The sequence below is a fragment of the Setaria italica genome, chromosome VII (assembly GCF_000263155.2).
Source record: "Setaria italica strain Yugu1 chromosome VII, Setaria_italica_v2.0, whole genome shotgun sequence".
Taxonomy (NCBI): domain Eukaryota; kingdom Viridiplantae; phylum Streptophyta; class Magnoliopsida; order Poales; family Poaceae; genus Setaria; species Setaria italica.
The window spans coordinates 33,963,349-33,987,729 of record NC_028456.1 but is presented as its reverse complement, the minus strand read 5'-3'; the positions used below and the strand labels follow the sequence as shown (position 1 = coordinate 33,987,729).

At 40.3% G+C, this 24,381-nt stretch overlaps 2 protein-coding genes and 1 long non-coding RNA gene across 10 annotated transcripts; all 3 read left to right on the top strand.

Annotated features, from left to right (window-relative positions):
- Positions 1–449: 449 nt before the first annotated feature.
- Positions 450–4,458, top strand: LOC101764000 (sorting nexin 1-like). Its single transcript, XM_012847238.3, has 11 exons — positions 450–563; positions 768–901; positions 1,008–1,076; positions 1,166–1,245; positions 1,474–1,534; positions 2,064–2,118; positions 2,339–2,363; positions 2,535–2,597; positions 2,731–2,861; positions 4,140–4,267; positions 4,354–4,458. Exons 2-8 carry the CDS (start codon positions 836–838, stop codon positions 2,548–2,550), a joined length of 372 nt encoding a protein of 123 aa, XP_012702692.1. The 5' UTR covers positions 450–563; positions 768–835; the 3' UTR covers positions 2,551–2,597; positions 2,731–2,861; positions 4,140–4,267; positions 4,354–4,458.
- A 3,998-nt stretch (positions 4,459–8,456) lies between these two features.
- On the top strand, positions 8,457–13,571 carry LOC101763738. 6 transcript variants are annotated; one of them, XR_001164578.2, is made up of 10 exons: positions 8,457–8,949; positions 9,049–9,233; positions 9,348–9,535; positions 10,057–11,186; positions 11,287–11,407; positions 11,513–11,556; positions 11,815–11,875; positions 12,554–12,716; positions 12,940–13,009; positions 13,157–13,571. It is a non-coding gene; the product is annotated as an uncharacterized LOC101763738 (long non-coding RNA). The 6 variants fall into 6 exon arrangements; XR_001164575.2 differs by lacking the exon at positions 11,287–11,407 and having other exon boundaries at positions 8,460–8,949; positions 10,057–10,678; positions 11,028–11,186; XR_001164571.2 differs by lacking the exon at positions 11,287–11,407 and having other exon boundaries at positions 8,459–8,949; positions 9,055–9,233.
- A 3,545-nt stretch (positions 13,572–17,116) lies between these two features.
- Positions 17,117–24,127, top strand: LOC101762785. 3 transcript variants are annotated; one of them, XM_004977306.4, is made up of 13 exons: positions 17,117–17,316; positions 18,533–18,613; positions 18,777–19,059; positions 19,146–19,190; positions 19,665–19,793; positions 19,875–20,005; positions 20,103–20,393; positions 21,519–21,649; positions 22,303–22,420; positions 22,617–22,709; positions 23,387–23,485; positions 23,605–23,675; positions 23,776–24,127. In XM_004977306.4, the coding sequence occupies exons 2-13, from the start codon at positions 18,533–18,535 to the stop codon at positions 23,858–23,860; spliced, it is 1,557 nt and encodes a 518-aa protein (XP_004977363.1). In that variant the 5' UTR covers positions 17,117–17,316; the 3' UTR covers positions 23,861–24,127. The 3 variants fall into 3 exon arrangements, with proteins under 3 accessions (XP_004977363.1, XP_004977362.1, XP_004977364.1); XM_004977305.3 differs by having other exon boundaries at positions 17,118–17,316; positions 18,530–18,613; XM_004977307.3 differs by lacking the exon at positions 22,617–22,709 and having other exon boundaries at positions 17,118–17,316; positions 18,530–18,613.
- Positions 24,128–24,381: the final 254 nt, after the last annotated feature.

Sequence of the window (24,381 nt, the reverse complement as noted above, 5' to 3'; positions counted from 1 at the left end):
ATTTATCGGCGGGGGATCTTCTGGAAGTGGTACAACCATCGATCCCCCCCCGCGAGGTCATATCGCGCTGAAATCCTTGTAACAGCCTTATAACCAGAGCGATGGTGTTTATTCGAGCCTGATCAGAGCCGTAACCCGATCCCCGGGATCCCCACCCCGGACAGGTGCATTTTACCTCGACACATTTTCCCGTTAATGGAGGTTGGGGAGGGGGGCCCCGTTCAGTTTTTTTCCATTTCCCCCTTAGGGACCGGGAAGAGCGGGCCCAAGCGGTTATTACCTTAATGCCCCCCGGGCAGCCATGCTTTGCCGGAGCCCCCCTCCGCGTCCGGTTTTTCTTGAAATCCCCTTTGGGAGCCACCAGGCAAAACCCCCCCCCCCCCCCCCCCCCCCCCCCCCTGGCTCCTTTCAAAGCATCATCTCACATCTCACGCTACTTTCCTCTCCTCCTCTTGCAGGTCTCGACCATGGGGTGCGAGGCGGCCACGGTGGAGGAGCAGCGGCGGCTACCCACCAGTAGCGGGTCCTGCGGCAGGCTCTTCTGGGTGGCGCGCTCCCAAAATGTAATTTCAGTAAAATAATATATGCTTGCTCTACATTTAGTTTTTAAAAAATAATGAAACAACTGACCTGGAGTAGGATATCACAAGGAGCATGAACATGCATCCAGAGACATTCATAAGACCTCAATTTTCTTTTTTTGGGTGCGAAATTTGGTTTACCTGGATAGCGAGATGAGTTACACAATCCTGGTTTTCATTGATTAGAACTTGGGCAATCTTTGGCGGAATTTGGAAAGGCGATTAAGCTTTTAGGCGCTTGTGAAGGAGATGTGATGGAAAAGGTGTTTTCTGAAGTTGGTTCTAAGTCAGAGATGTTGTCAATAAAGTTGCAAAGAGAGGTAACCATCATACTCTTACATAGTACTGCTTAGTACTAAATCCCATGTGTAACAATTTATCTCAAAGTTTCTGGGACCTAATGATGTCGACATGCTGTTACTGTAGGCAGACAATCTTCTCTTTAACTTTGAAGAACCATTGAAAGATTATGTGCGTGCTGTACAATCTATAAAAGTAAGCATCTTTATCTTGGCATCTCTATGCAATCATATTATTGGTTGTATAATGTTGAAGAAATTTTAACAAAATTGGGGTTCAAACAGGCCACCATGATGGATCGAGCCAATGCTTTCAGGCAACACTTTGATTTGGATCAGGAGAGGAAGTATAAAGAGCTTAACCTGTACGTGTTTGCATACTCCAATTACCTTTTTCCTGTCCAGTCTTGAAGAATGTTAACTAATCAGGAACAAATATGCTGATCCAGAGCCTTGCATTTTATGATATACCTAAGCATTTATAACGTACCAATCAGGGTCCTGATAACCAAAAAGGAATCCATATCTATTAGTACAATGCTGTCTGTTCCATACTTCTACCCGAGAACTTTCTAATGCTGTTTTCTCTGCAGTGAAAAATTGAAGTTCATGAACCCTGAGAAATATGCCGAAGCAGAATTTGAGTTTAGAGAGGCAAGTTATTGTTCATGTTTTGATAACATTTCAACTCCTTGTAGGATAGTGTTGCATTGATTTTGGTCATATGTCAGCATGATATCTTGGTTCTAAATAATATGTTTAATAAGTTTTTACTGTGCCCTTATCTTTTTATTTATGTTTCTTGTATTTTGCCGGTCATTCTTTTTCTTGCATGCATCACCCCAAAAAAGGTTGCAAGCACTAGGTTTAGTACTGTGTTTCTGCTCATTGCTGAATGTGCTCACCATTAGACTTATTACAGGCAACTCAGCTTCAGTGATGTAAAAATAAACTTGGAGGATATTACCAAAAAGGCAAAAATGATCTTAGCAATCAATCCAGTACAGGAAATGAACTTGCATCGTCTGGTGGTAAATCTTAATGCTGAATGACAAGCAAACAACAAGTTGTACCTTTGGATTTATGTTGATTCATTGCAATAAAAACATTTATACATGCATTAGAATTAGAATTGTTTCAAATGTGTAAAATTATATTGATTATTTCACTGTTCTTTTTGTAGAAAAGAAGGCAGCAGCACGAGCACATTCCAAAAATCTGTCCACCTTCTATGGAAGGTATGTTATGTTTCCACTAATTTTGATGAACTTCATTGTAATAAGCAGCACATATAGGCAGTTTCAGTATTTTCTTTCCTATGAATTCTGGAAGAATGTGGAATGTACTGAATATATGATTTTCTTTAGAGCACACATATATTTGTTGTGTAAAGAAAAGATATACTCTCTCTGCAGCTGATTATTGAGAGAATGAACTGACCAGCTTCACCTTTTGCAGGTTACTTGAGGAAACAGAGGATGAGGTAGGCTTATCTTGGATGCCATTCATACCGTTCTACCATAGTTTGGTTTTACCAAATATCTTATTATTAGCTTGATTGATAGTTGTGTTTTGTTTTTGAATTATATGTTTCTTAAGAAAATTGGCAAAACATGGCCTTATGATTCTTATTCTTTTTCTGGTTCATTTGCAGCTCTCTGAGTGGATAAAAACAAGCCATGTGTTTGCTTCGTTGCCTCACCCGCCACACAGCCTGGTTCGTTGTTCCTCCTTTCTTGTTTCTGCTGCTTAATTTACTTGATTGCTGCATCCTAGCGCTTTAACTTGATTTCAGTAGCAGTGTTGGTCTGGAGTGAGGCCTTGTCACTTACACCGATGTGTTTGTGCAGGCCTTGCTGCAATTGATGTGCCCCCGCAGACGATTGTGATGACGGCAATCGTCCCTGAACGCATTTCTGTTTCTTCGTTGTTGGAGGTTGTCTTGGGTGACTTGCTCAACCTCAATAACAATCTCAAATCGGTGAGCTTCGTCTACAAGCCACATCGTTAAGGGTCCTGTTCTTTTTCCTTTTTCAGAGAACTCGTGTTTAGGCTTTGCACGCATGATTGGCAAGTGCCTCTTTTTTCGAGGGCAATTGATAACCATAAATAAATAGTTGTGACATGACTTATGAGAAAGGCCAATAATGCATACTCATATTCTACAAGTTTGCATCGAAAGGGTTGTATATTTCATTTCGTTTCTGTCTCAGCATGTTTCTCAAGCTTTCGGTGTCCATGGAATTTTATCAAGGCAAACATTCAATGAAACTTCAGAGTCCAGAGTATAAGTAACCATCACATGTTATCAGCAAGTGTGCATGGTTGCACCTGTTCATTGAAAATGACTTGCAAGATGCTTGGAATATAGAGATGGTGATATAAAGTCTTAAAGACATTAACGGTTGTCTCCATCCCTTTCAAGGCGACATGTATGTCTCCATGTATCAGCCATATATTTTGATGACTTGGAGCTTAGAACACCACAAGCTGACTGATGCATGTTGCAGTTTTGCTGGATCTTGTCAATTTTTTGTGGCCTCTATAACTTCTTCCACTGCCTTTGGAGTTTTTGTCCTTTCCTGTAAACTTTAGTTCGTTTCTTGAATTTTGACATGCACGAACTTATAAATTTTTAAAGTTAAGTTGAATGCATCTATTCAATTAAATCTCAAGTAGCTGGCTGAAAAATAAGAAGTGCACTCATACTTCAGCACTGTCCTAGACTTCCTCATGCCTACAATATTGATTTTAAGGGGTCGCATTTATTATTCCTAAATATGTGAAGGTTTCATGATACCTTGAGCTTTCATAACATAATATGTTTGATGCACAAAGCAAGCTTAAGTTTTTGGGAAGGTGGACAATATACCCATACTATATCATGACAGTTCTACAGTCCTTCATCTGTAGATCATTGTTATTCGTTTAATTAAGTCCTGAAAATTCAGAGCATTAAAATCAAATACTCGTGCCTGCACTAATTTGCAATATGTAAGACTGCAATAGCTACACAAGGATATTGAAGATCTTTTTTTAGAAGTTCATGTTTAGTGAGCGGGATCTGCCAAGTAATAACTACATTCCAGTTTTCACCTAGCCGTTCAAAGCCATTCAAATTAATTTGTGAAGAAATCTATGGGGTGGTTAAATGAAATAAGCAGCAGCAGCAGCTTCTAGCCCTACTGTAGAATGGTTTGGGGGGTTTGGCTCAAACTGCCATTGAACACACCTAGCAATAACTGATATACTTCGACAGCTTTTTGGTGCAGAAAATCCAGTTTTAGTGTCTGCAGCAGAACAAATTTTTGGTGCTGGTGGAAAGAGATTAAGACCAGCATTAGTTTTTCTGGTGTCCAGAGCAACTGCTGAAATAGCTGCTTTGTCGTAAGTTCCTTTCGCTGTTACATATTTACCATTTGGTATTAGGATTTTTATTATTAAGCGCTCAGATATTTTGGTTTGCAATCTAGGGAGCTAACTACAGAACATCAGCACTTGGCAGAGATCATAGAGATGATTCATACTGCAAGTTTGATACATGATGATGTCATAGACGATAGTGGGATGCGAGGAGGTATGCACAATGCTTTCTCATGAGCAAGCCAGTCGTATTTCAATAAAAAACATATTTCATCATGCTCTTTTACATTTTTTAAGACCTATTAGAAACACTTTTCTAATGTTTTCTGGGCATGAATGTGCATGGTCTTTCTAGCTTCCTTTTTTTGGGGGGTGGGGGTGGGCTTGTACTTGGAGATATAGGTTACTTCGACAATCCTTATTTCATTTTTACACCTCTCTTTGATGAGTTTCCTTGTTGCTAGGAAGCTTCATGTTTGTTTCCTTTACACTCAGTGCTATTCATCATAATGTAATGGTTTGGTGAGTGGATCAATAAGTTGACCAATTTATTCTAAACTAGATCCGATCTTTTGCAGGAAAAGAAACTATCCATCAGCTCTATGGCACATGGGTGGCTGTGCTTGCAGGTGATTTTATGTTTGCAGTCTTATTGGTTTCTTGCAAACCTAGAAAGCATTGAAGTTATCAAGCTCATCAGCCAGTTAATAAAGGACTAGAGCAAGCATTCATCTCTTCTTTCGAATCCTAAATGCTTTCTTTTTAATAACAAAAAAATGATGCGCGAACAGGTAATCAAGGATTTTGCCAGTGGTGAGATAAAATCAAGTCTAATTGTCTAAAGTACATGATTTAAAGATGTACAGATTCTTTTTGCAGATTGCCAGTGGTGAGATAAAATCAAGTCTATTTGCAGATTTACAGATTCTTTTTTTATTTCCTCTGTAAAATCAAGTCTAATTGTCTAAAGTACATGATTGGAATACTACTTTTAAATTATATGGTTGGCCCTCCTTGTGTGTACACAGGAGCAAGAGCTTTGCTAAAATAGGTTTTATTGAGAGATGACATTTTTACTTATTTTCTTGTTTTACAATTTCAAATTTCGACCATGGATTTGATGGAAAACTAAAACCTAGAGATTCTCCCAGATAATTAGTGGAACAGGATTGGCCGGGCGGTAGAGTTGTGGAAACGTGATATGCTTATATTATATTCATTAATATGATTCTGCTCCTGTCTGTCTAATGTATTTCATGTTTGATGATTGCAGGCACAAGGATCCCATGAACGAGATGATGAGGTATGCTAATGATACTATTTCCGTAAATATGTTTATTATTTTACTTAAATACAGTTCACGTAAGGCGGTACATGGTCAATAGTTTGATTGAGATGGATTTTCTGCAAGCTGAATTTTGTGCATCTGTTTCAGGATGTCTACTTTGATGATGAATCAGCTGAAGTGGTAATATCTTCGTTGCGGTTGGGGGATGATTAGGACAGATAATTAATGCTGCTTTGAACTGTTCTCTGTACAGGTGAGGTGGCTTATAGAGTATGTATTCTGCAGCAGCTCCTCCCTCTTCACGAATTCAAACTGGTTTACGTTTGATGGTGATAGAGGAATCAATGACCACTTAGCTGCCTCTGTTCCTTCACCATCCCCGAATTATGAAGAGACTTCCCTTAATATGGAGGAATTGATGAAGTGCTAATTGGTGAAGCCCCTGGCACTGAGTCACAGCTGGAAAGCGTGTCTCTTGAAAATGGCCCTGTTGAGGAGACCAAGGAACTAGCAGAAGATGCTGAGCGCAATGATGAGAAACTGTTGTGCACAGAAGAGGAAAATGTATCCCAGGAAGCTGAAGCCTCTGAGCGGCCTATGGATGTTCAAGATGGCCAGACTGACACACAAGTTGGAGGTGCAGCTGAAGCCTCAAGTACAGAGGGAGCAGTGGATGAACCTCGCAGCTCTTCTGAGCCTGGCAATGCCTTGCCTGGAGCCTTGCCTCAATCTGCTGATACTGATCATCAGTCTGCTGACCCATCTGGGTGTAATGAGATTGCCCATGAATCAGGCTCACCCGCAGAGGTTGATGATGGAAAAACGGTTGAGGTTGCCGCAACAAATGAATGAAGAATATGGGCTGGAATCATATCACAAACCTGGGCAGTATTGCCAGCCAGATTCTTTTGCAGGTGAACAATGTCACCTTGTTTTGCATCACATGCTCAGGAACCACGGAGGAGCCTTCAGAATGCAAGGATGCTGTACAATTAAAGGCGCTGCTACGCCATGTGCAGTTGGTTAGCACTGCATGAATGAGCATATTCGCGCAGGTGGGCACGCCATGTTATGATCGGACTGCCCCACCCCATCCCCAGAAGCTTTTTCCTCAGTTCACATGGACTTCTTATCCCGTAATGGTGGCAGAACTAGTTCTTGCTAATGTCAGTTTGGTGGTTAGATGGGGATTAATTCATTTGGTGGTTCTGATTTTGGTACGGCGGTTATTTCCTTTGTTAGGGTACTCGAACTGTAATATTTGCAGCGAGTTTCTCCCACGTTACCCCTTCGTTTTGTTCATTTGGGAATAGCTATTTCTGTAATTGTTATCTGTTCAAGTGAAACATCGACCTTTCTTTTTGCATTCTAAGCTGGTTCTCTGCAAAAATTGGGGCTAAATCGTTCAGGATATACCATTATAATCCATACAGCTTTGTAGCCCAAAAGTGTCAATGAACCTCTCTGGCCTCTGGGTGCTTTCGTTGAGCTAATTGTTTTAGCCCAATCGAGAATGAAAGTTACAGCCTAAAGTGACTAGAACGGTCCGTCTAACTTGGATCTATTCGTATTTCTTAAAAGAAAAGCATTTTTTTAAAAAAATATACATGCAGGCCGATCTTGAAATGACAGCTGTTTTCCAAAGTGACCAGCCTCGGATAATGAGGAGCCCAGTCGGAGCTCTGCTTATGGTGATTATAGAATTCGGTGTCTGCTTCCCTTGATCACACTAGCAGTGCGGACTTGGAACTGGGATGCCGCCAGAAATATAAGCTTCAAGGAGTGCGTGAAGTTATTCGGGCTATATCGCTCGGTTGGTTGGTTTGTTTGCATTGCTTGTGCAACCGTTCTTGCCGTAGAGAATAAGAGAGACCCGGTGCTTGATTCAGAGCATTGTTGATTACAGTGGAAATGCGGGGCAGAAGTTGTTTGAGTTGGCTCCAGCAAATTGGGTGGGTCAATGACACTGTTACAAGTTTATGCCGCAGTCATTCAGATTTTTATAGAGTTGTCAATATTTGAAGATACAAGGTCTATTTATTCCATTTTGCTTAATTAACAATTAAATTATACATTTCTATGTGATTTCAAGCTGTTGTGTGCGTTGCAGTCGCATTGGATTTCTAAGTATCATATCTAACTATGATCAGATTGAATGTGGAAAACTCATTGGTGCGGAACTAAGCAACGATTTCCTAATTCGAGGTGCACATCTTTGATATATGACAAAGAATGTGGCGGTCAATCCTGATATATGGCAAAATTTCAATTGATAGGTATTGGCGATTATTCTCTTATACCTCCATGATTTTTCCCCTTGATTACGATTATCAATTTTATATACTTCTCATTTCCTTTTATACTCTTTTAATTCGTGCATGGTAATTTATCTCCGCCTGACCTCCGCTATATCCAATTTTATTATTCCTTTCCTTTTGTAAAGGTACAACGATGATAAAAAAAAGGAAACACATGTTGAGGAAACAATTCAAAAAATAAATGGGAAATGCAAAAATTCGTGATTGAGGGGATCTGGAAGAAAACAATTGATTGAAAAACACGCGGTTGTATAATCTTTAATTCGTGCATGGTAATTTATCTCCGCCTGACCTCCAATATATAATATTTTGTTATTCCTTTCCTTCTATAAAGTAGACACGACTTGCCTATATATTCCCTCTACGTGCCACTTCACAACCGTTCTCTCTTTTTCCTCGAGCAAATTGATATCAGTTTTCACCCAGATTAATACCCCCCTCAGGGAGGTCCCATGTTCCCCAAACGGACGCCCCACCGGTCAGCTGTGGAATACAACGAAACGACGAGGACGAATGGGGAAGAATATTTCAGTTCCGTCCCGGGTTATAAATCCCGCCCGCGCCCAATCTTTTTTTTTTCACCGCGAGCTTTTTTTACCCGCCCACGCGTACCAACCTCAATCCGGCCCGCAAATCCCGCGTCTCTCCGGTTTCTTTCCTCCTCTGCCGGCGCGCGTCATTTTACATCCGCCGCCGCTCCTGTTCCCATCTGCGCAGCGCCCCTCCATCCTCTCCACATTCACCTGATCCCCGACACCGACGAGCGCCAGCCCCCGTCCCCGCCACCTCCAGCGTCCTCCTCCCCCTCCTCGGCGTCGTCGACCTCGGCATGCTCCTCCTCGCCCTCCGCCGCCACCTGCAACGGTGACCTCGGCTTCCGCATCGTCCTCGACTGATCGGCGGGGGACGACGAGGACCAGGTCGCACTGCGGCTCCAGACCCAGCTCATTGTCGCGCTGGCCCCGCCCCACGACGCCGTCTCCGTCGACCTGACCCGATGAGCTCCGTGACTGGCATCTCCCTCAGTGGATCTGCGTCATCCTCAGCAAGGGGAAGGAGGACCCAGCACTTCCCATGGGGACGAGTCATTTTCTTAGGAGGTGCGCTCATTCATTTTGCCTTCTTCCTCTAATCTCACCTCTTCCCATGGTGATTTGGCCTGCATAGATCCACTAATCTCCAATTTTATTTGGGTATAGAAGCAGATGAAAGAAGGAATCGGGGGAAGGGAGGCGGCGGCGCACATGAAGGCAATACGATTAATTGGAATCCACAGCCAAGATTTGGGAGTTGCGGGCTAAATTTTGCAAATACATCACAACCTTGACCATAAAAAAGGATCTGCATATAAATGAGCAGCAGCAGCAGCTCATCATTACTTTTTGTAGGTGCATGATGGGCTTTGATAGCTTGTGCATCATTGCACAGTTTCCCATTTCCATCAATCATGCTCTTGGTAGGCTTCTCATAGAATTCAAATACTTGTGTTTCACTGCAGGGTTTCCCGTTCCCATCAATCAAGCACATTGTCACTTTTCCAGCATTAAGGCATGGAGTATGGCAATGGATGGCACCTTGCTGGATAATTTCCACAGGTACCTTAACATCACCAAACAGCAATGCCCATGAGCTATGAGAAGGATTGCAAAGGAAGTCTCCTAAAACGATAACCTGCATCAAATTTACGTAAGTCTCCAGCCATTGTAGCAATATCACTATAATAATAACCTTGATGCAGGTGTGCCCTAACAGATTCTTTTTCATGCCACTGAAGGCCATATATGAACTTAGGCTTCAAGCACACTCAGATCATGATAGTTTATATATAGTATTACCCCGTTCGATTCTAAAAGCAAGACATTTTTTACTTTGCCACTCTTCTGTAAATGTAGTCATTATAGGATTGTAGCTACTTGTCCCCCACTTTTATGCCCTTGCTAACTAAATACTGTCAATCTTATGAACAAATGAGGTATCCTTTCTAATGTATCAAAATCGCAAAGGCAATGCCCAATAAGGTTCTTAATTCCTTTGTCGAGGTCTAAAACTTACATTTGCAATCAGTGGGAGTATACAACTACCACATGAGCATGTGAATGCATTTTTCAATATCTTGCCAATAGAGAAGAAGAAAGAAGGATGCATGTTGCAGTAATTTAATATAGAATATCAGCTTATAGTTAAATATGGTACCTTTGTAATTTCAGAAGAAAACGCTGATTCTGGAGAAACCTCATGAATGTGGAACCATTGGTTTTCAGTCGGTGTCATAGAAGCTGGATGCAGAATTCCCACAAGTTGATCATCCTCCAACCATGTGTCTGATTATCAAGGAATACAGGCAAAAGCTACCATTTTAGGAAAGATTTCCACTATCTCTCAGCCATTTATGGGATCTTAGCAATGAAAGAATTTGAATACATGGTGTTTACAAGCATATAAGATTACTTTACCTGAATTTTTTAATACATCGATAGCACTGGGATATGGGTGGGTTCCAGTTTCTTTGGTATGATCTCCACTAAACTCCTGTACATTGAAGATATCCTCAAGATTCCCACAACTGTCTGGCTCCCCATTCTGAATGCCAGGGAAAACAACATGCTCATTATTTGTTGGAACTTGCTCAGCTATAATATATGAATCTTCTTTGTCTTCCAGACTCAGCTGCATTTCAAGTTTCCGCAAGGCTGCCTTATGTTGAATCAAATCAAATCAAATTTTGCCACCAATTTTGTACCACTGAGTTTTCCGTTCATGTGAGATAATGACAATTGTTCCATTTCTGCAGATACACATGGAGGCCCAAATCATAAAGGCTGCAGTCTGGTGATACATTAAACTACATATTACACATGTTTAGAGATGCGATTGTCCAGGCACACATCATTTTTTTTTTCAATTTTCTATTATATGATTTCTTTCCTGAGAAACTACTTTTGTACAGATTTGTAAGTGATGCATAATGATCCTGAGAATATTTACTATGGGCCTCATGGTTCATTTTTTCTTCTTCTTTAGCAATTTCTTTAGCATTTCAGATTCAGGCAATGGATATCGGCTCATGATTCTTCATATTCCAATTGTTCTTTGCTTATTTTCTGTGAACTTCTAATTTTTGTCCTTTTCTTCTCTTTTCTTCCTATCTTGGTTCTTATTTTGAACAAATATATTGCAGGCTGTATGTGATCAGTACAGGGAAAAGCTCGAGGCAGCACGGTGAGAAGAAAGGGAAGCTAGGGCTGCTCATGGAGATAAGAATAATGATTTGAATAGTCTACGGTCAGTGATAGGGAAAATGCACCAAGCAAATTCGATTGAAGAAATTGATGAGTTGGTAAGAATTCTAACTTTGTTAGCCTCCTTTTAATATTGCACTATGGTTAGTACTTGCATTGTTACATGTTATTGTGTAAGTCCTCTTATACTTTTTGCAGTTAATTCTTAATTGCAGCAGCACGATTAATTTGTAAGAAGATGGGTAGAGTCGTCATGGTGGAAAGATTGATTTGTAGGAAGTTTCTGGTTGCTGTCTTTTATTGATAAATGACCATAAACGTACATGACTATGCTTCACAAATTCAATTGCAAAATATCTTGAATAGTTAGTATTGGAAATACCTTGAGTTTACTGTTATGATCATTCAAAGCTGTTTAATGCAGGATTGGGAGGTTTTGTGACCTGCAGAGCTGGGCCTTAACATGTGGTCAGTAGCTATTTATTAAAGAATACTAATTACTTCTTTCCAGGCAGATTTATAAATTGGAATTTTAAGTTATACTAATCCAATACTCTCTTTTAGTGTCATGATCTGGTTCTCATACCCAGCATTATATATTGGTCTTTGCAGTCTAATCCAACTTCCAGTAGAGTCCATTTATTTTATTTGACGGATGTATCTTCATGCCCACATGTTTTTGCAATTCCGCCCTGCATGTTTTATGACCACGAATGATTTGTGCAGGTTAACCTTCGAGAGAAGGTACTCAAATTGGTGACTGGAGGATTAATGTTGTTTTCATCAGGTTTGAACTGTTACTTTTTGTTGATCACTACTTATGCTCCTTTAGGCTGCTAATCTAAAATATTTATCCTGAACCATTAGAGATTCAGAATTAGTGTTAGAGCAAGGGTTGATGAGTACTACAGGCAACAATGCATGATAGTAGGTTTTCTGAAATTCTAAGTTGTGGCACAAGCGTGAGTTTTGGGTTTAGACTCAGATGAGATGAAGTTTGGAGAGATCAGAGATGAGATGACTACTTGCATCTAGATAAAACTTAAGTAACGAAGATAAATGAATATAAATAATTTAAGCACAAGGAACACAACTTAAGTATTTATCATTTACGCTTGTGCATTTACTGATATGTAACTAAGTCTGAAAGAATTTACTAAACAGCCTCCAAACTTGTAAAGTTGTTTATATAGCTGATTGATGGCGCCATTTGTTTTTGTGGTGTAGTTTGATTAGTTTATATGGCATGAGAGCTTTTCTCTAGATTTTGTGCGATATGATAGCTATTAATTTGAATGTCCTTAATACTATCATTTGTTACTGTAAATTACTTTCTTTTATACAAAGTTACATCATGAATATAATGTCCTACAGTTAAGTGAATCCCTGATGTTGTAATCAATCAGGCACTGTGTTTTTGTCAATGTCTAAGTGAGCCAATTTTTGTGTTTTTCTTGAATCTCAGGTTGAGAGTTTATATCCTAGCGAATTAGGACCTGATGCAGTTCCACAGAGGACTTCCTTGAAAGTGGTTTAGTACAACTTGACAAGAGCATGTAAGAAAGAGTGAAAGCAGCATCTTCAAGAGGAAATGTTCTTCGCTATGTCTGTGAGATTGGAAGCACAGGGTATGCATCCAGCGTAGCATGATAGTACTGTGCAATATCCAGTGGCATCATAAATCAGGGCCACATCTTTTTTTTTCTGAATCTAAAACATTGTTTCTTGTTGTCATTAATTGCACCAAAATCCTGTTGACTACCATTTGTTTACTTATTTGGATCTTCTTCCAACCTTGGTTCTCCCTCGCTACTTTTCAATCTCTATGTGGCCTAACGCCCTACCTTGCAGGTGCCAGGTAGGCCTTAAAGAGGTCCCAAAAGATTCTGCGCTTGGTAGATTGTGAGGAAGTCACAATGTGGTATGCTATCATTCTTTCTCCTACTTGCTCTATTTTTTGTTTTACCATCTGTCACCACTGTTTGTTCCCCAAGCGCCAATATCCCAACTACCGTTTGGTTGTCCCTTGTTTGAGATTTTTCACAAATGTGTTTTGCTCGGTGATCAGGTGGAGATATACAGCCGATGCTACAAGAGCTCCCCTCTGGTGATCCAAGGGGCGGGGGCTGGCAACGACACCACAGCTGCAGCCGTTCTTGCTGATATAATCGACCTCCAAGACCTGTTCAGGAAGATGGTATGATTAGTGTTCACCCCCATCTTGTCAGTACCACAGTGTTTGATAGCTGTACGTAATAGCCATCCTTGAGTGGTGGCGTCCTCTGTGGGATGAGAGGGTTGGTCGAGGAGTTGAGGTCGTATGGACACTTTTGTTCATTCAGCTGCTGTACACTGTTGCGAGCAAATTGGCAAACTGGGACATGCGATGCCGAGTTTTTCTGAGAAACAAATATTTATTTGACTGAAACAAGATCCCGTTTTGTAGAAGCAACCAGACATGGTGGTGCTGGTTATACCTGAAACCTGATGGACATTGTTTTTTTTTTCATAATCGAATTATTGATTTCGTATTGGAAACGCTGGTAGTCAAAACCTCTGCATATAGTGTTGATTTCGGATAGTAATAGATCGCAATGAAGAGTTGATTTCAGGTAGCAGTTTTGCAGTGTGAAACTCAACAATTTGATCCAACAGGCACCAGCTGCAGAATACAGAGATTGTGCAAGCAAAATCGAATGATATATTAGCTCACATCTGCCGTTCCATTCCATCCCAAATTCCCAATCCAAATCCTAAATGCTACGGCGCAACACGTGAGTGTTCGTGGTGACGGGCGCAGCAGGACTACACCAACCGCGCGCACCTGCGGATGGGATGCGCGCTGCCCGTACCTTCGGCGACCACTTCACTGTCTTTCAATTTCGAAATGCCCTGCTCGGTTGCTCCCATGATTGGTGCCGCGGACGCTGTCGCCGTTAATTGCCGCGCCCCTCTGAAAGTCTGAATCATTGCAGCGGAACTCAACGTTCATTAAGCAGAGCACTAGAGTCGCTTGGCGATCTCTGTTGTTCAGCTCTGTGCCTTGCCGTTGCAGGCCGTTCTAGAAGATGACGGGCCAGAATCGAAGGAGCATGATCGTACGTGTTATGATCGTACGTGTTGTACCGCTTACAGAAATAACATCCACTACCTCTTCGACACCATTGACGGCATCCAGGATAGATTGCAAGCTCTGAATCGGAAGGTTGAAGTCGATTATCGGTGTCACGAGGATGACTTCACGTTCTTGCAGAGGAACGTGAGGAAGCTCTTCGCGATGTGCGGTAATACGAGGAAGAATAGAACTAATGCCGAAGGAATCAGTGAGGGTTCTGTGTGCGAGGAGCACGGGAGGCATCACTAGGAATGTCCAAGTGTCTTTTTTTCAATGTTCCATATTCGCATATTTAAAATTCTTGTGGGAGTGTCCACCGATGAACGTATTTTGTTTAATTTTTTAAACTAAAATAATACTTCAATCTTTGAATTGTTAGTTATATGTTATTTCAGTTTCAACAAACCCTTTATATGTTATTGAAAGTCTAAATGATAGTTTGGGAGAACACGCTTCAATGAAAAAAAATTTAAACTAAAATAATACTTCAATCTTTGAATTGTTAGTTATATGTTATTTCAGTTTCAACAAACCCTTTATATGTTATTGAAAGTCTAAATGATAGTTTGGGAGAACACGCTTCAATGAAAAATTGGGAGGCAGATGGGCCAAAACTACCCTAGGTCGATTCATGGAATCTAATTTTTGGAAACAACAATACATGAAATCTATGCGCTTCCGATTCATTTTCCCCTTCACCAGTAAGGTAACAACAATACATGAAATCTAATTTTTGGGGGAAGGGGCGAAGGATATTATGGAAACGTTTGGCTCCTTGGCCAAGTCCTTGAGGGTATATAATGGAGGGAAACCAAAGCTTGAGTTTCGCATCTAATCAAGTAATTCAGTACCATCAAACCAGAAAAAAAGGAGCAATGGAGGCGGACAAGAACTTGGAGAACAAGGAGGAGCTAGCGGCTGAGGGGGAGGCCCCGCCAATCAGGCTGCCCTCCCCAAGCCGATTGGCCCAGTCTCCTTTGGTGGCCGCTGGCGCCCCCGTTTGTGTGGAGGCGAAGAGGTGCGATCCTCGTACCAAATCTCCGCTAATGGGCCCTCGCAAATGTCACGTCAAGGTTGGAGGCAAGGTGCCGTCTGGAAAGTTCACGGATCGCAAGTTCATCATCTCATCAAGTGATGGCGAGGCACCGAAGATGCAGAGCAGAATGGCCGTCGTCGCACCAACAAGGCTTTTAACAACGGTCTGCGGGATCAAGCACAAGGGCTATGTGGAGAAGATGCCCGAGTACCCACTGACTAATTAGGGAGGTGATAGCGATTGGGAGGACGGCAACGAAGAAGAAGATTACGAAGGAGAAGGTTCCAACACATACTAGGATTGAGTTTCTTTTCGGAATAAAAGAAAGGAAGAAGATGAACACCGTCATGACAAGGGCACAGAGACAGATCTAGAAGATGATAGGCCAGAACCGGAGGAGCATGATCGTACGTGTTGTACCGTTTGCAGGAAAAACATACACTACGTCTTCGACGTCTTCGATGGCATCCAACATAGATTGGAAGGTCTGGATCGAAAGGTTGTAGTCGATTATCGGCGTCGCGAGTGTGACTTCAAGTTCTTGAAGAGGAACGTGAGGAATCTCTTCGCGTTGTCTAGCAATATGAGGAAGAATAGAGCGAGGGTTCTGTGTGCGAGGAGTACGGGACGCGTCACTAGGAATGCCCAAATATTTTGTTTTTCAAAATTTCAGTTTCGCATATCTAAAATTCTTGTAGGAGTGTCCACCGATGAACATAGTTTGTTTAAGTTTTAATTAATATATTCCAATTTGGATGGTTAGTTATATGATATTTCAGTTTTAATAATATAGTAACTATTTATTATTATGCAATCTTTTTTTTATCACGTGCTAGCGCACATGCACTTCCACTAGTATATCAACATTCCATTATAATTAGTTATGATATACTCCCTCAGTTCTTAAATAAATATATGACGCCGTTGACTTTTTACTCCAACTTTAATCACCAATATCTATTGAACGAGTTAGTTAATAAAGTAAAATGTGTATCGTTACTTCTATTATCAAATGTACTTTAGATTTAATTTGGAGAGGAGTATTTTTTAAAATATTTTTAAAAAGGTCACACCGCGCAAATAAAGTTCGTGATAAGTTTTTAAAAAATATATTTTTAAAAAAGTTAAAAATAAAAAAAATTGGCTGATAACAAATTTGCTTCGAACTCACAAGAAGCCAACATCGGAAAGGTGCCTCGGGGCTGGGGCATGGAGATTAGCTGATTAGGGAATATATGAAGTCGTTATTTATTCTTTGGTACTGCCGCATCCACCTCCATAATCAGCAGAGCGGGCTAGCAGACTGCAGACCAACAGCGGAAAGTTGAAGCCAACATCGGAAAGGTGCCTGGGGGTTGGGGCCGTGGAGATTAGCTGATTAGGGAATATGGATTGTTTTTGTTTACCTGACTAGGGATGTTTGATACCCTGGCTAAACTTTAACACCTGTCATATTGGATATTTTGATACTAATTAGAAGCAGTAAACATAGTCTAATTACAAAACTAATTGCATCGATGGAGTCTAATTCGCGAGACGAATCTATTAAGCCTAATTAATTCATGATTTGGCAATGTGGTGCTACAGTAACCATTTGCTAATGATGGATTAATTAGCTTTAATAGATTCGTTTCGCAAATTAGACTCCATCAGTGCAATTAGTTTTGTAATTAGCTCATATTCAATCTTCTAATTAGCATCCAAACATCCGATATAACCATGCTAAAATTTAGCACCTCATATCCAAACAGCTCCTTGAATCCCTAACCGTGCCTGTCCGGAAGTCAGGCCAGCGCGATAAAAAAGAGCACATAAGCGAGGTCACGTGCACCCCAATCGGGCGTACTAGCGGAGCCAGGATAAGACCAAACACACTCACGAGCTCGTTGTTTATTCTTTGGTACTGCCGCATCCACCTCCATAATCAGCAGAGCGGGCTAGCAGACTGCAGACCAAGCTCGGGCTTCGAGGCCGCCGTCCGACGAGGGTATCCGGGCTGCCCCACCGCCGACGAAGTCCCCCTCCACATCTCCGAGTCCGTGGTCGTCCTCGACGCCCTCCGCGGCTGGACGTTAAGGTATTCTTCCCTCACGATATAGCACCGACGAGTTGCCGCCCTAGTCCCTGCCGCCGCTAGATCAGCCCAGGGTTACCTCTCCCTGAGTGCTCTTCCTCATCATCCCCAATTTTTATTTAGCGGTTAGCGCTCTCTGTCCGGTTCCGCTCCAGTTTTGATGCGCCGCATCTTTCCGCTGCTCCATCGACTCAAAACCCCAATTTTTATTTTTATTTTGTTAGATCCTACTGTCCTCCCTGCAAAAACAGGAATCGGCTGCGAATGTGTATTGATTTACCTTCTAAAAGCGCGTTATTTACAAGTTTACTTTGAAACAGCCTTTTGAAATATGTTTTTCCGCCTCTGTACAATGCAATCAAGTCGATTTCCCATACAAGCTAGCCAATTAATTGCTCTTCACATGCAAAATAACCGGTTTCAAGTACTCTCTCCGTCCCAAATTGCAGGTCGTTTGGGTTTTCTAGGTTGACAGATGTTTGTCTATCAACCTAGAAAAACTAAAATGACCTGCAGCTTGGGACAGAGGGAGTAGCTCTCAAGTATTATGTAGTATATGCACAAAAGCATCTCGACCTGGACCTATAGCTGGCTAGTGTAGGGTTTGAAACCAATGGTTGCTTTGATAAATGATAACTGTATTTGGCATTGCTTTGATAAAAACTGTATTTGGCACATGATTTATTCGCTGCCTGAGTTCTGATAAGGTTCTATGGGAACTGTGCGACCGATTCCATTATCAAGTGTTGGCAGACAGACATTACCTAATTAATTTAGCTCCCATCAGCAGCATCATGCCAGTTCATGATACTCCAACCATTTCACAACCCTGCAACCAAAACTGGATAAGCAGAGCCAAAGCAGTTCACCCAACCCAGCTCACGGACCTGCCCAAGTTGCAGTACCATAATCTGCTAACCTAGCTGTGACTTGGGTCCAAAATTTTCCCCAGCAGTTCAACCTTGCTTCAAAGACCTTCCTATTGCTTACTCCGGGATAATTCCTCTCTAACCTTCGGTTGAACTACCTTGTTCCTGACTTCCTGTTGACATGATTTTCCCTCATCGTGAACCAATCATACAAAATTGTTTCCTGGATAGCCTACAACAACTAAGGAAAGCTGATTCATGTACACCTTTATTTTTATGTTACGGTTTCTACATTAGCATCATATGAGGTCACATAATTTGGGGGATTGTATGCTACTTGTGCATAGGAGATGCCTTCCCGATCAGATGGAGATTCATCATCTAGTGAAGATAGAAGCAATGCAAACCATCAGAGGAGGGAGTTAATAGAGGTATTTTTTATGCACACACTTAATTTTGCTTTGGTGCATAAACTCCTGTGGTGGAAAGGTTCTGTTAACCATAATTTTAGTATCTACCGTTAGCATTGTATCATTGTCTGAGTGCACAATGCTGCTGTATGAGCACTTATTATCATTCCTCTGAAATGCTTAGGGCGAGAGTTCTAGAACTGGGGAGCCAAGTACACTGGTGGAACAAAGGGCCTACAACCTTCGCCCACGGAAGTATGATTCAGTTGCAATACAACGGAGATCAGAATTTGTGAGATGCAGGGAGCAGCGGACTCAGAGAAGAATTGAGCGCAAGGAAGCTGAAACTTTGAAACATAAAAAGCTAAGAGAATACTGGGAAGGGGCCTCCAAAAGAATCAAAGCGATTATGGATAAATGGCCTAAACGAACTAAAGAACAAGAAGAAGCGGATATGGAAAATCGAAGTAAGTGTTCAACATTTCACATCCATCATCTGTCATTCTTATCTTAAAAACTATCACTAAGTACACTTATTTTCAACTCCTTACAGCTGAGATAATAAATACGGATGCAAGTGGTTTTATGGAATCGGAAAGTGAGTTGCTCTTCTCATTCTCTTTTTCTGCACTGAGAATTTTGTAAGTGACTATTCAGAAGGTATTAGCAGAGTTTTTTTTTTAATCTGAGCAGCACGAGCTATGATCGATGAAAAATGTTCATGTCACTCTCTGACAGTCCATATGATAAGTCTTAAAAAAACAATGGAGATTTCATGATTCTCACTCCATTCAGAAGTAGTTCAAAATGGGCCAGTCAAAAGGATCGTTTATGCATCCAAAATGTGATTATGCTAAACTATTGCAATACTGCATACTAATGATCTGTAGAAAAAACAAATGACTCATCTACAACATAGTCATTATTATGTACCCCTTTCATGCTTTGCATTATTGCATATTTCAGTGATTTGAGCATTAGAATAGCTCCCTGCTTTGTAATAAAAACCTATTAAGTACGAGTTAAGGCTTTACAATTCACCTTTTACTTTATATTCATAATTTACAACCAGAGTGGTGCCCATATTTTGAAATACCGAATTTTGGACTTCTGGAAACTACTTTGAAGGGTGCTAATTGGGCAGTTGAGGAATTAGCTTTGCAGGTTGCTTCTTCTGTGGTAGGACTGCAATCTCTTACAGGTGATTACTCCATTGATTGTCACTCGGCTGATGCTTATTCTGGTCCTGACTTATTTAAAAAATGATTCAATTTGTTTACAGATGGGGGTACAGATCATTTTTTTTGCTCTGGTACCATTTTTGAGTCTTCGGGAGAGTGTCAGAAAATTGTGACAGTTGCAAATTTGGTTAAAAAATGTGCAGACACAGATGAACTAGCTGAAGGCCTTACGGTTGGTCCATCTTTGTATTATAATTGGTGAAGTTTTAGTTTTGCCTTCAGCCTTCTTCACAAACACTAATATTTTTACTCTTTTATATTTTTTGTAGATCGCTGTATATTTGCAAAATCATGAAACTTGCAAAGGCCACCTGTTGTATCATGATTTTTTTTACAACATCTGTGTGATTGAAATTGAGTATCCTGTCAATCTGCCAAAACAAGGCTTTAGTTCAAATACCAAAGCCGTCAGCTTTGACGAGAGCTATTCAAGAGATGTGGTTACATTGGGTCGTGACAAAGAGAACCATGCCTTGGTGGTTAATACAGGAAAGATCATTCCAAAAAGTAGCAGCTTTGACTGTGAAGAACTTTTAGTATCAACTTGCAGAATTTCAAAGGTGAGCATATTATGAAATGTATTTGCTTTGATACGATGTTAATTGCTGCACTACTTGAATTTCATCTGATAATTCCGATAATTATTTATTGTTTTGATACCTTGTTTATGGCACGCCCTTTCATAGCTGAAGGTAGTTATTTTAGTCCATAACTACTGGATTGGCACAAGGATTTCTGTGAAAAAACAGTTGTCTGGTAATCTTTGCTTAAGTCCAAGACAATGATGGTAACCTCCTTAAATAGGTGCCTCTAAACTGCTTTAGAGACCTATTCCAAGCATCTTTGTAAATTGACCTATCAGATTGCTGTGCACTATGCTTCGGAACATGCCCTAATTGACCTAATCGGCAGATACTGTAGCTAATTAATCAACTAAACAGTTTTATTTCCCAACTGAATTATCACAAATTCACAATAGATCATAGCTCCCTAACAGGAGCATGCCATGCACCACATCAGTTGGCAGACAACGGAATGTTCACATAACAATTAGTCACCTCTTTGACTTCCTTTAGATTACTTAGATATACATATTAATGTATGATACTCACATGTACTCCTGTAACTAAATTGAAAAGATAAGTTGTTACCATATCAATGCTCTTGTGAACAATAGAGTTGATGCTTTTCTTCGCGTGTTTCCAAATCTCATATCAATTGAATTACAATTTACAAACACATAGAAGAATAGGCTTATATACAATAACTTCATACATCGGCATCAATTTTCCTAATCTTTTTATGAAGGAAAGAGTTTTGTAGCTTGGCAAAAAGGTAAGTGTTTTTAACCTTGAGATATGAAAATATTGGCAAATAGTCACGGAATTTTATAAAATAGCTTTGTGACAAAAAGTATGGTGAAACCGATTGTCCCACAAGATTTCAACTTAAAATGCAGCTTTTCGTAAGAAAGGAACATAAAATACAAATTGCATTATGGAATGAAGTGACCCGCTATTAGCATTTATTTCGCGTAAACTTAAACCAAGAAAAAAGGTTTTTTTTTCTCAAATGAAAAACTTTAGTGCAACAATGGATCTTTTCTTTCTGTAATCCAAAGCTCTATATTACTCATCTTTCTATGTTTTTTTGTTACTTTAATGACTACCAACATATTTCGGCAGGCAGAAGTTGGGGGTCCGCTGATGAGCTTTGATGGAAATTTTATTGGGTTAAATTATTACCACCATAAAGAAACTCCTTTCATTCCAAGTTTCATTGTGTTGAAGTGTTTGCGGCAGTTAAAATTGTTCAGGTATGCACATTTTGCTTTACATAAGGGAAAACCTAATAGATTTGGTGAAATTCGAATCTCTACTTGTCCTTGAACTTTATCAGTTTGTCATCTATTCTATAGTTGGGACCTGGGTCACCAGTAACTCCTAGATTGAGATCGGTGGCTTCTGACATGACACGTTCATGACTGGTGATATTGTGGATCGTTTAGGCTGTTTACCTAGGCTAGGGCTCGAGATAATTAAGGATTAGTGATGTTGTGGTGTTAGCTGTAGTAGGTGCTTGGTATAGGAGCATGGGATGTAAGTGCCAGAAAGCTTCATGCTCCTACCAGGAAAGCTGCAGTGAGAAATGTTGTGAATCATGATGAGCCAATCCTTCTCCCTACTTTTGTCATAGTTTTAGTTTGCTTACTTTGAGGATACCAAACAATTTTAGTAACATATTTTTATTACAGCTGTAGTAATCTCAACATTAGAACTCTTCATCTCATTTTTTCTGGTGTAGATATTATGGACTTACCTATTTGTTTGCATTATTTTCCTTTTATGGCAACATCCTAATCAAATTCCATGCCATTTCATGCAATAGGAAATGAGCTGGCACAACTTTCTGATGCAGAAACCAATAATTTATCAATGACAGATTTTGATCCCCCTCACTATGATGCAGGAAAGTTGCAAGACCTTGGCATGGGCTGCAAGTTAGAAATCTATTCACAGAAGGGCGCAGTGCATTTGAAAAGATGCAAACCAACTTACTTAGGACCACTGGTGTGATTATTGAGAAGGTTTGCATATCTTCTCACAAATTACGTAAAATTTACACACATAAATGTGGTTGTACAAATGTTTATGCCAATTTTTGGCTTCTCACATATGGAATCTAGCTTTGTCTTGTGGTACTTTGCCTAGTCACAGCCCTATACATTACTCTGATTTTCATTGTTTTGGGTCTTCCATTTCATGGGCATATTAGAATTGTAGATCAAAGATCAACCTTCAGTGAAAGCATCTGGCTTGAATGAAGGGGATATCATCAATAGAGTTAATGGTCTGTATTTTTCCGACGCAGCAGAGGTATGTTTACTTGCTCCAGCGTGTATGCGTTTGGTTGTTGGCTTTTGTAACACCAGGCTGTGGTGAGATGTAAATTTGCATCGTATGGGAGCTGAGCACAACAGTCGTTTGAGGGCACACGATGCTATGATTAAGAAATAGACTGAATATGAGCAGGGACAAGCATTATCAAACACAGATACATAGTGAATACAACCAAACATGAGAACGACCGCAAAAATATTTCTGGACATGAAAACCACTGAAATAACTTGCATAATTCTAAAATGTTTTAGTTTTAGTACAATTATGTATTTTTACTGTTAATATGTTCTATAGCCTCTCTAATAAAAGTTGTCTGAAACTTTAGGAATAATGGCTGTAGGAAGTGGTTTCAAGAAACTTTAGATGGATTTTGAGGCACACAAATTGGTTTAATTAAAATACTATATAAAAAAATTGTAGATCAGATCTACATTTCACACTACTCATGTATTTAGACTCCGGATGAGTAGCCATGCCAGCAGGCTCTACTAGGCAGCCAAAGCGCTTCCTTCTTGCATTCTAATTTTTATACCAAGCTAGCAAGCAACCAAAACACTGGCCTTTTGCATTCTACCAGGCTTGGTGCTGTCAATCAAATGTACCATTAATGTTTTGTGCTGAAGATCTCTTTTGTCGATATTTTCTTGCAATAGCTTGGAGGCATACTGCTGGATATAGGTACTGCATATCTGTCAGACTATCAAAACTTTAAGCAGTCTGATGGCTCCGATATGAAGGCAATGTGCATTAAGGTTTGGTCCATCAAATCATGTAACAAAAGACCATCCAGTACATGCTATAGCTGTGCTGAAATTCTTGAATGCTCTAATTGCTGCTTCTTCTCTTGTTTGTGTATATATACTCAATGCAGTTTGGTGTGAGGGGTCATGAAGGTGAAAAAACAGTTGTCGTTGAGAAGTTTGCATCCAGTGGAGTAAATAGGTAAATATACAGCGTTATTTAGATTAAATATGTTCAAAATATTGGAATTAGTTAAGTGTTTCGAGGGGAAGGCAATGACTAGATTCTTTTTTACTTCCAGATGGCCTTTTCCAAAGCCAATAATTGTTCAGCAATACAGCAAGGGGGAAAAGGTTCTTGAAGAATGGTATGCAATGGAGTCCTGAAATATGGCAGCACCAGAGCTACCTCTCCGTGTTGAGCTTCTGTCGTGTTCATTTTTTTTTTGAGCGCAAAGAAATTGCTTGTAATAATTTGTTTAATTCAGATAGTGTGAACGATCAACTAACGGGTTGTGGACATGGGGATGGGGTTTAGCAGACTTGGATGTACCCTAGCCTTAGCCTATCCTAACTTTGCTTGGGCTAATGCACAAAGTGATGAAATACACTCGTGTGGATGATCAAAGCTCTACTAATTCTTTTACTCTTCTAGGTTTTGCGACCAGTCCTCTAGTGGCAAATCCTTATACTGGCTTCCTGGTGAAATTTGGGCACCAAGGATGGAGCATATGTGTTGAAGCATGCCACTTGTTGATCATGTTTATTCATCATGTTATAGCGTTAAACCACAAGCTGAAACAAACAGTCGGCTTTTCAAATTGGCTTATGAGAAACAAAAAAAGTTGGATACACTTTATTAATGTACACATTTATTAATTTAAAAGCCAATATATAAAGACTGATTT

Coding starts and splice junctions, on each gene's coding strand:
- LOC101762785 (XM_004977306.4), top strand. CDS start 18,533: ATGCCTTCCCGATCAGATGGAGATTCATCATCTAGTGAAGATAGAAGC. Junction 22,710..23,386: donor ATTTTTCCGACGCAGCAGAG/GTATGTTTACTT, acceptor TTCTTGCAATAG/CTTGGAGGCATACTGCTGGA. Junction 23,676..23,775: donor GCATCCAGTGGAGTAAATAG/GTAAATATACAG, acceptor TTTTACTTCCAG/ATGGCCTTTTCCAAAGCCAA.
- LOC101764000 (XM_012847238.3), top strand. CDS start 836: ATGGAAAAGGTGTTTTCTGAAGTTGGTTCTAAGTCAGAGATGTTGTCA. Junction 1,077..1,165: donor GTGCTGTACAATCTATAAAA/GTAAGCATCTTT, acceptor GGGTTCAAACAG/GCCACCATGATGGATCGAGC. Junction 1,246..1,473: donor AAGTATAAAGAGCTTAACCT/GTACGTGTTTGC, acceptor TTTTCTCTGCAG/TGAAAAATTGAAGTTCATGA.